General features: G+C 35.7%; 1 protein-coding gene across 1 annotated transcript; it reads left to right on the plus strand.

Moving 5' to 3' along the window:
* Positions 1–6,702: 6,702 nt before the first annotated feature.
* Positions 6,703–11,333, plus strand: LOC122195885 (uncharacterized). Its single transcript, XM_052767787.1, has 5 exons — positions 6,703–6,744; positions 9,267–9,526; positions 10,383–10,470; positions 10,842–11,057; positions 11,152–11,333. Exons 1-5 carry the CDS (start codon positions 6,703–6,705, stop codon positions 11,248–11,250), a joined length of 705 nt encoding a protein of 234 aa, XP_052623747.1. The 3' UTR covers positions 11,251–11,333.
* Positions 11,334–11,780: the final 447 nt, after the last annotated feature.

Raw genomic sequence — 11,780 nt, forward strand, 5'->3', positions numbered from 1 at the left:
TTGAAACCGAGTTAAAATTTGCATGAGTAACTTGATTGCAACAAATTTAATACAACAGTGACACGACTCTTATTTTGATTGAATTTTAGAGGAATTTGAGAAATGACCACATGATTTTAAAGGAAGTTAGTAGTTGTGTTGCTTAGTACGAGGTTCGAGGTTGAGTTCTACACCGATCCCTCCATATTTGAGTGGCTCTTTATGTTTTAGTAAGAAGGCTTAGGGGCTGTTTGGCAGGATCTGAATGTTTAAGATCTGAATTTTTAAGAGATCTGAATTTCTAAGAGGGTCTGAAATTTTAAGAGCTGAATGTTTAACATGCTGTTTGGTTGGGATCTCTGAATTGTTGTGTTGAATTATTAAAATGACCATTTTACCCTTTTGTTTTTTTTATTGAATTCAACTGTTTGTTTAGAAAATAACCTAATAAATTTCTTAAATAGGTATTAAAAAAATATAAACACCATATAAAATCCAGATTTAGCATAAATCAAAATTAAATACAAATACAAATCCAAATCAAACATAAATATTTTTAAATCCACAAAATCATACTAAAATCCAAATAAAATCCTACAAATTTAATTTGACCCCAATTGATTCGCAATCTGGTTACACAAATTAACCATGTATTCATTGCTTTGTGAACCCCATTCCATATCGTGTACGTTTTGGCCATCATTCGCTACCCCTTGTGTTTGACCATCGTTCTCCTCGAACGCCATAAATAACTCATCATGAATATTGCATTTTCTTATGAAATTGTGGACTGCAAAACAAGCAATGACTATATCTCTTTGCACTGAAAAAGGAAAAGGAGTCATTCGCTTTAGGATTGGGAATCGCGCCTTCAAAACACCGTAAGCACGTTCAACAACATCTCTGAGTTGCGCATGTGCATGATTGAATTTTTCTTCCTTAGTTAACGGACGTCGTCGTCGATAATCAGATAACCAATACCTCGTGTTACGGTAAGGAGTCATAAATCCACGAGTGTTGGTGTATGCAGCATCGCAAATGTAATATTTATCTATACACATGAGTGAAAGAAGTATTATGTATAGAAATTTAAAAGCGTATTTTATAATAAATTTAAAAAGGATTACAAACTTGGAGGAGGAAACGGAAAGCTTGAAGTCGGGTTAAATGCAACTTCTTTCAAAACTCGCGAATTATGTGTTATACCCTCCCAACCGGCCCATACGAATGTGAATATCATATCAAAATCACAAATTCCTAAAACATTTTGAAAGCATTCACCTTTTTCTATTCCCTTATAACGAGGTTGTTGATCAGCAGACACGACTGCATGTACAAGAGTTCCATCTAACGCACCTATTGCTCCAGTAAATATTTTTTTAGCCTACGATGTCTCTCTGAGGAATTCACAGTTGCATTAGAATTCGTTGGCACTATAATTTCTTTTGCAAAAATCATATTTGCATTTAGCACCTCATGAAAGCATCTATGTACAGTTTCTGTGGAGTGTTGAAACCTTCGTTTGATAATCCTGAACCGTTTGTTATGTGCTATAGTTGTAAAAAACATAGCCATCTTTTCTTCAACACTTGTATGCCTACTACTTTGCAACCAATTGTTTCGTCTAAATGATTGCATAAAAGTACATACGCTTCACGTGAAAGACGCATCAGCTCATGACATTGTTTAGAAGTTCCATGTAACAATTCTTGTGTATGTTGATGACCGCTCATTTCTGAATCATTATCAAATGCCCTTCCAATTCTATTGGATGCTAGATTTAACCAATAACAACATAGTAAAATGAAAAATGCAATTTCTTCATCCGAATCCATAAGCAATCTGTTATTTTGAAAATACATAACAATTATATTAACAACATGTAACATAAAAATTCATCCAAAACATCAAGTCATTCATGTCATATAAAAATCTAGTTCAAACCAAAGATCAAATAATCCAAAAAAACATCTAGTTCAAACAAAACATCAAGTAATCCAAAAAAACCATCTAGTTCAAACCAAACATCAAGCAATCCAAAAGAACCATCTAGTTCAAACCAAACATGTACTTATCCAAAAAAAAAACCATCAAAACATTCAAAACATCTACTTAGCAAAACATTCCATAATGTGCTCCAACAGTCTTGACCCAATTCTCACAAATAGTTGGATCAATGGTTAACGACACGTGTCTCTTATCCGCACCTTCACCAAAAAGATCAACAACAGTAGTGTATCTTGGATCAAATATTCCCCATCCTAACTTCTCCAACTTTTCTGTCACACCCCCGAACCAGACGGCGGAAACGTCCGAGGGCTCTTGTGACTTAAATTGAATACCATCACAATGATTATACATGAATCATAACATCATTCATCACCATGCATTGAAATAATACAACTGATATCGTTTACATCCATTACATTGTTTTAGTCATATCAATTTCATAACATAAACCGTTCGATAGATAATCTAAGCAAAACACCATGACATAACTTGATACTTATTCTTCGGCTTACCTGTTACCTGAGAATACAAGTTATTTTGAAAAACGTCAACATATGAAATGTTGGTCAGTTCATGAGTAATGTTGTAGTAAAATGATTTGGTGTAGTTTGTAAACCCAGAAAATCCGATATTTTCTGAAAAGAGTATTTGTTTAAAAAAAGGTGTGAAGATCCGTAAATATGCTTGTTGATTTTTAAAACATGTATAGTTGTTGAACTTTGTATACGTCACACAAGTGAAAATGTTGAACTTCCCAGGAAAACCCGATGTTTTCCCAATACGTAAAATACATGACTTGTTTATTGTTATACCGATATGTCAATTGTTTTTGATTACCCGGGTGGCGTTGGATTAATTAGGGTTTGTGAGTTGTTATAATCGCGCATTAGGAAAATGACTAGTTTATAACTACAGATTACGAACGATCCTTGAAGGCTTCGGTCGTTACTACTCACTTAATCCACCCACCCTGATTACTATTGTTTATCGTCCTAAATCTGTTTACTTTGTTTTCTCATAGCCCAACAACCGAGGAGAAAGGAGGGTACGAAGCCCCCTTTATTACCAGGAGTTATTCAAGGCTATCGGGAATGCGAAAGACACTTGGCCCAACTCGCATTTGACTTCTCGACCTCACTAGCAGTACTAATGGGTCATTAGGGCCCAATAACACATTATAGCTATTGAAAGTCCTTTTACGTGGAATTGGGTCATAAAAGGCCCAATATCACGTAAGCATAATCCCTTTGGGCTCAAAGATCATGTTGATGGCCAGCAAGGCCCAACAAGCAAGATTTGAAAATTTCAAGCCCAAAGTTTGTATGTTAACTTATTATAGTTATCACGTGATTAACGAATTATTTTGGTTTAACGATTTTGTGTTGTTATTGATTCGAGACCGAATCAATTCGTTTGGTAACGATATGTATTGTTGAGAGTGTATTTGTTTTCCATTTTCGCCGGTAATTCGCGGATCTTGTATCTTAATTTGATTGTTTGTAAGTAGAGTGTTGGCCCTTTTTAATTACTCATCCTTTTATAAAAATAACACTTTTGGTCCTTTTATATAAAAGGATTTCATTTTTAGTCTTTAAAACACTTTTCTTGACACTTTTGTATGATTTATTTGATGAAAACACGATTTTACCCCAAAGTTTATTTAGTTGATAGTTTCAGCCCCTCTAGAATAGTGGTTCTCGGTTAAGGACCCATTTTTTACAACTTTTACAATTTTGGCACAAAATCTAAAAAGTTTGCATTTTTAGTCCTTTTTGATAATGAAAAGCATTTTTGAACCTTATAAACATTTTATTATGCTAATTACTCCCTGTTTTACAGAAAATTTCATTTCCAGCCCCTCAACTTGTAAAATTTCGCATTTTGGGGCTTATTGGGCCGAAAAGCCCAAAATTAGCCTATTAGGTTAAGAATTTACATTTTAAGTCCTTATAAATTTCTAAAAATCAGGAAAATATTTATAGAAACTGTTTTGGACCCTCTTACCCTTCAAGAACCGTGACTTGTTGATTTTTACCCCAAGTTTGTATTTTTGACAATTTAAGCCCAAAAATGGGTTTTATGTTCAAGTATGTTTATCCTAACCTTATGAACTATTTTTCTTGACTTGATTAGTGGAAAATAGCTTAAGTTATGTTTATTTCCTTTCTCATGTCTTAGATCTCGGTTATTACACACTTTTTGATAACATATTCATCACAAAACACTATCACACACATACATGCATCAAATCACACATAGCATACATTTACACATAGATCAACACATTTTCTTGTATTCTCCCCCATAAAACTCATAAAAACCGAAATGAAGGGGGGGGGGGGTATGAAACTCACCTTGAGTGTGATTTCGATTTTGGAAGGAAAAGATGAAGAAGAATTCGATCCTAGCAACCTTTCTTGGAGGATCTCAAACTTAGATGTTTCTAAGGTGCAAGATCACAATCGTTGTATGAGATAAGGAAGATTGTTGGTAAAATGAAGGAGATATGTTATGAATCAAAGAGATAGCTTACCAAAGATGCGAACCACTTGATGAAAACCTCTTGAATCACAAGCAAAACTCGAGATTTTTGGATGAAGAGGAAGAGAGGTGTCTTAAGTGATTTAGAGAGAATTTTTAGTGAGGTGTGTGTGTTTCTTTGTGTTGTCGGCCGAGAACAAAAGAGAGAGGAAAGGAGAGAGTGAGATTGCATGGAAAGATGAGAAGTGCATGGATGTTTGAAGTGTAATGCTTAGTTATCCCCCATACAAAAATGATGTTGCATGCAAGAAGTCAACTCTTCCCTTTCTTTTGGGCTTGGGCCGAGATTTGGAGAGAAAAAGGAAGGAATTAGGCCCTTAAATGCCTAAGTCCAAATCATAGATAATTTAGATAACTATTGGCTCAAAATAAATCAAGAAATGATTTTTATGGCCCATTATGGCTAATTAGGTTAGTTATGGCCCAATGAGGTCCATTAAGGTGTTTTATTTCATTCTAGGCCCAATATGGCCCAAAATGTTAAAATAAATGAAAGTAGGTCCAATTAGAGCCCATTCAAGAGTTCTAAGCCCAAGATAGTCCAAGTGGAAGCTTATTGGTCCATTGGGCCCAATAAGGAAATCCTAGTCCAAAATGGACTTAAAGAAGGATTTCTTGGTTCTCAATAGTTTGTTGGCTATTTGTAGTGCATATATGATGTGTTTGATTGAGATTTGGTTGTTAATGAATAAACATCTTACATGCTTTCCCATTGTTGGTTTACATTTGTTATCATTGTTCAATGTTTACAAGGCTTCAAATTCCTAGTTGTGACATTTTCCATACACGCATCCAAATTTGAAGAAGCATGCTTTTCCACAAATATCTTAGCAACTGTGGCAATATCTTCCCCGATTTCAAGCAATCTTGAATTCGATACATCTTTGCCCTTATCTTTACGCTTATATTTACTTTTATTTTGACTCTTTCCCGTATCTGTAGTCTTTTGTTTTTTTGATTGAGCGGATGACTCGTCACGGAGACCTATAGTTTCTTGTTGAGTGCAATCGATGTCATCACAGTCATGCAAACTATAGTGGCTTGACTCTTGAGTAGGACGGGGAAGGGTAGAATTTGGTCCCCAACTATGAATGCCTGTCGCAGTCGCGCCTTCAAACAACTGTGTGCAAAGGTCGGGGTACGGTAGTGGCGTGCGTCTCAAAGAATCCACATGTTTGTTTGACTGTTTGGAAAAAATATTTTATTATTTAAACATGATAATCTAGTTTTTATAAATTAACAAAATACCTTCGATTCTAGTTCTCATTCTTCTTTGGAAAGATTGAAGGTGTTGGTTTGAATTGTATACATTCTCGGTTTTGTTTTTTAACTTCAAAAAAGCATAAAACTTTGACTTTAGGTAGTCATAGCGGGTCTTCATTTGTTTTTGGTCGGCAATAAAGTTATGTTCAATTTTTAGTGTTTCAGCTACATTCCTCCAAGATAGTGCTTTCAAACTACTCCCTTCCCGTCCATTAACTATAACTTTACGTAAACAAGCTTCTAGAAAGGTTTTCTATACACCTTCAACCTTCCAACTAATTCCTATCCTTCTTTTCTCCCCTTTCTTTGATCAATTCAAACAAAAAAAATGCATGTTTTAGCAACAAGTTAAGCAATGCAAATACACATTTTCAACAACAATTTAAGCAATATAAAGACACATTTTCAACAACTACTTCAACAAAACAAATGCACAATTGAGCAAAACTAATGGATATTTCATGATAACAACAAGAGCATATATGATTTCACTAAAGCATTAAACATAAATATTATGTCACAACTCTAGCATCAACAACATTTCAGCTTAATACTCAAACACAAAAACATGAAACATAAAAATTTGAGTATAAAAAATCAAACATAACATAAAATATTCAACATCAACATTTCATGATATCCATTGAACTCATTCATATTCGATGATATAACATCAAAATCGACCATAACATCAAACATTGATTTTTATTGAACAAATAAAAAATTAATAGCATAATAGCATAACAATTTCGGTTTTTTATGTTCAAGTTTGAGGGGAAAGAAGGAAGAAACACAAGAAGAAACAATTAATTCGAGGGAAAGCATGAAGAAACAGAAGAGGAAACAGAAAATACCTTGCTGTTGGCTGCTGCGATTGACTACTGCAGTCGGAAGAAGAACGAGACGGAGATGGCAAACATTGCGGCGGCGGAGGAAGGAGACGATTGCTGGGTGCAACGACTTCGGCGATTAGGGCGACGTCCGATGCTGAGGAGTAACGAGGCGAAGCAAGCAGATGCAAGGGGGAAAAATAAGACACATCAATCTGATTAGGGCAAATAGTGAAAAAAGGAAGCACGTCTCTTTTTTTATTTTTATTTTTCAGACTTCGTTTATTCTCTGAAAAAATAAGAGGTATTTTTCATTTTAAGAGGTAAAATATAATACGCAAACAAATGGTCTGAATCTGAAATTTTAAGACATTGCCTCTTAATTATGAAATTTTAAGACATTGCCAATTTAGACTAATATTTCAACAAATTTATTGAGCTTTTTTCAAGCTCACAAAAATTTACCCTTTATTAATTATTATAAAAAAATTCAATCTAGTACATGTCATTTTATGTCTTTTTTTTATATGTTTCAGCTAGCTTATTAACTAGTTTTATAAAATTTTGTTTTTTTTAATCGGTTGACAACAAATATTTTAGATAGCAGTTGATTCTCAACTATTACTCGGCTTGCCAACTAGTCCACCAAACATAGTATTAGGTGTTTTTTTTTGGCAAATGGTCTTTTTGATCACTTATATACGGAGGGTACATACATTTGAGGAAAAAACTGTTTTTTGGAAGACAAGGTATAAAAACGTCTTTTTGACATATATATTTTTAAAAGATAGTAGTTTCTATTTTTGGAAAACATTTTCTGAGTTTTTGCCCCAATGTAATATTTCTTTTTCTACCACGGACATCTCTACCAACACAAATGAGACAATCAGCATCACCGTAACCACCACCACCGGCCCACCAACGCCACCACCTCCAACACCAACCCATAGACTTTAAAAAACAAACATGCTTTCTTTTATGAAAACAAAGATACAAAAAAAAAACTTTTAGTCTACATCTTATTCGGAAGACATGTTAAAAGACCAAACACATTTTACCTTTTAAAAACCAAACGTCACCTTATTGTTTAGTTCTTGAATAACAATCATCATTCAATTTTACACTCTAAACCAAATCTTATTTTTGTAACCCAGTTAAAATATGCATGAGTAACTTGATTACAACAAATTTAATACAACAGTGACATATGACTCTTATTTTGATTGAATTTTAGAGGAATTTGGGAAATGTTAGTAATTGTGTTGCTTAGTACGAGGTTCGAGGTTGAGTTCTACACCGATCTCTTCATATTTGAGTGGCTATTTTAGTAAGAAGGCTTACTCCCATCCTAAGATGTATCGTGTTTAAAGAATGCTATTTGAGGGGTTTTGATTGAATTTTAGAGAAATTTTGGAAATGAACACATGATTTTAAAGGAAGTTAGCAGTTGTGTAGAAAAGCTGAAACTGAAACCATAAAAAATAAAAATCTATAATTGTTTTTGTTTTGTTTTTTTTGTTTGTAACTATTGATTGTTTTGTATTTTGCTCTAAAGCCTAATTAAACCATATATAAATTAAAAGAATGTTTTTTTTTTTTTTTTGCATATATATAAATATATATATATATATATATATATATATATATATATATATATATATATATATATATATATATATATATATATATATATATATATATATATATATAAACACACACTAGCCGTTTACCCGCGCCAAGCGACGGGTGCAAATAACTTTTTCAAAAATGTCAAATTACAATGAGCATTCAAATGGTTTTCTTTCTGCAATTACTTTCAACCTACATTACCAATGTAGACCTTAACAAAATAAAACATCATTTGTTTTACCAACATATGCAACACACTTGTAACACCCCGTTTATTAAATAAATAAATAAATTAATGATTGTATAATAGCCCTAAAATCAATAATCATATAGCATGATGTTGGATTCAAGGAGTTAATTGTCACAATTTTAGTAGTCAAGGGTTAAAAATGTAAGTTTCGGATTCACTTTGTAAGTATTTATGAAGACGGGGGCTCCATATTAATTATTGGGACCTAATTTGAAAAGGATTTGTTGAGGGAGGGGCTGTTTGGTAAAATTAGGATTTAATTTAAAGAGATGTTGGAGCGAAGGGCTGAATGGTAAATACTGGATTAAAGTTGAAATGATTTTATGGGGTTGGGGGCTAAAGTGTAATTATTGGGCTAAAGTTAAAAAAAAGGAATTTGATATGAGGGACTGGAAGCGAATTATGGCCAAAGTTCCCATGTGACCGGGTATAAACCCGTCAGTTCCTCGTAACCCTAACCCTAAGGTGCATCGGCCGTCACTCGTGTTCACCAGCCACCATCATCCCGTTTTCCCCTCTTGCGTTCCGGTCAGATGGAGTTCCGTCGACCGCTGGTTGCTGCCTCACTGTCAAGACGCCGTCACAACCATTTTTGCCAATGACGCTATGAGCGAACGAAGAAACCACCTGGGCGACATCGGGGCAGCGTGATAGCATTCTCGGATGCTCCTTCTCCTTTCTCTTCTTCTGCTCCGTCTTCAGCCACGTCGCCGGTGTCGCTAGGGCCATCGAACGCTGACCCTAACCGCTACTGGTGCTTTTAGCACTGTTACATCGATGCGGTCGTTGCTTCTTCTGCCGGCAAGAGTGAGGTCCGACGAGTTGTGCGTCGCTGCTGTCATCTGAAATCGTCGTTGTTGCTTCCATTCGACGACAACAAGGTCGCCGCCTGCTGCGTTGGTGATTTGTGCCTTCGCCGCCACCTTCCTTGTTCCTGTTGCGGTCGTCTCAGGTTCGCTGCTGCTGGAGATTTTGTGAACTGTAAGGACTCACGGTGGTGGCTGCCATCGCAGTGTGCCACCAGGTGGGTGGCTAGGGTTGTTTTGTAATTAGTTAGGGCATATGACTGTTACTTTTGTGATGTATGATTGGGTTTGTTGGCCGGAAAATCAAGAGAAGTCCCCGCCACCACGAGCCACCGCCGACCACCACTAGGGTGGCTGTGTGTGTGTGTTTATTTTGGCTCAAAGCATTGTAACTGTAATCAGCAAGAATAATGAAAAAAAAGAACCAAACCACCACCGTAAGGTGGTGGCCGCCGCCATCAACCACCACTACCCGAGGTGGTAGTGGGTGGTGCCCCGCTAGCAAACCCTAATGGGCTTAGAGATCGGTTTTGGGCCTATTGGGCCATGTTTGGGTGGAAAACCCTAATTAGGAGTATTTGGGCCTTGGACCTTTTTGGACCCACTTTTGGGCCATTGGGATTGAATTGTGAATTAGGAAATCTTAATATTTGAGAAATTATCAGGACACACATGAGAATTATTTAATAAGTGAAATATTAAATAATAATCATTGGCAAGATTAATCTAAGCAATAATGGACTTAATGGATTAAGTCCTAACGAATTAAGTCCTTAGTGGGATAAACCCTTAATGGGTTAAGTGAGAAACACTTAACCCTAATTGTTATTTTATGAGAAACCCTAATATCACTTGGGTGTATTATTGGGCCTAGAGAGTTGTATGATATTAGGCCCAATTTGGAAAGTTGGGCCATATGTTGGGCTTTGATCCCTAGTTGACTTTGGGTCTATGGATTGGACCGTGGGCTTGGGTAAGCCAAGCTTGGGGTAATGTAGTAATTACCCAAAGTATGTATTTATAGTTGTGTGTTAGAACCCAAATATTAATTGGGTGTTATTTTGATGTTGACAGATCGAGGATCTGTCATCTAGCAGCTAAGGTCGAGTCTGTGGGACTTCAGCAGTGTAGGATTGAGTCTGCGGGACTTCAGCAGTGTGAGGTGAGTTTCCTTCCAGTAGGAACGGGTCTATGGCCATAATTCCGGCCCGTTTAGTTAGCAGCAGTTCCGGACATCAGTCCGATGCAGTAGTTTAGTATGCTTGGTGTCTTTGTGATACATGCATGGTATGAGTTATGTGTTCCGGACTATGGTCCGATGCAGTATGCAGTATGTGTGTTTATATTATATGATATGATTATGTTATGCTATGTTCAGTTAGTTCCGGACCTCAGTCCGATGCAGTAGTTAGAGTGCATGATATCTTTGTGATTCAAGCATGTTTTGTGTTATGTGTTCCGGACTCTGTTCCGATGCAGTATGCAGTATATGTATTCATGCTAGTTGATATGTTCATGCAATGTTATGTTCAGTCAGATCCGGACTTCGGTCCGATGCAGGGGACAAGGTCCCAATCAGTTCCGGACTTCGGTCCGATGCAGTTAGTTTCGGACTTCGATCCGACGCAGAGGGCAAGGCCCTGGTTAGTTCCGGACTCCGGTCCGATGCAGTTAGTTCCGAACTTCGGTCCGATGCAGAGGGCAAGACCCTGGTTAGTTTCCGGACTTCGGTCCGATGCAGTGGGCAAGGTCCAGTAGATTCTTTATATGTTATTGTATGGTATGTGGTAGTTTGGGGGAGCTCATTAAGCTTCGTGCTTACGGTTTTCAGTTTTGGTTTCAGGTACTCAATTTTCAAAAGAGGAGCTCGGGAAGATTGCAGTGCACACACCATTTGTTCAGCCCGGGATGTTTATACTCTGATATATTTTACAGCTGTTAAGATATTTTGAGATACATTCTTTATGATTCTTATATGACGATTGATAAATATGGTTTTATTACTAATTTAAAACGAAATTTTCAGACTGTATTTTTGGGATGTTTCAACACTTAACCATAATAACAATATACTTACATCTATTTAACGATAACAGAAGTTTTGTAATTCTTATTCTTACCAAAAATAACATAAATTACTATAACAACCTATTTACATTGCTATTATAGATCATTATAAAAAATTATTGAATTAAGTATTTCTTTTAGTTAATTATGATTTGATACTTGATATTTATTATTTAAGTATGTTTTCATTTATAATATATCTGAAAAATTGAAAACTGATTTTTTACGGTTAAACCTAAATCAAATTCTTAAACAAAATCCATACATATAAAAACCTTTGACGTTAGTAGCAACTAAATTTTAATACAATGTTTGACTTTTTTTTTTCTTTGGACATCACACGGAAAACTCATGCTACCATTAGGGGTATAAGTATTCTAAAATCTCAAAATTTATTACAAATAG

The sequence above is a fragment of the Lactuca sativa genome, chromosome 9 (genome assembly GCF_002870075.4).
Source record: "Lactuca sativa cultivar Salinas chromosome 9, Lsat_Salinas_v11, whole genome shotgun sequence".
Lineage (NCBI taxonomy): Eukaryota > Viridiplantae > Streptophyta > Magnoliopsida > Asterales > Asteraceae > Lactuca > Lactuca sativa.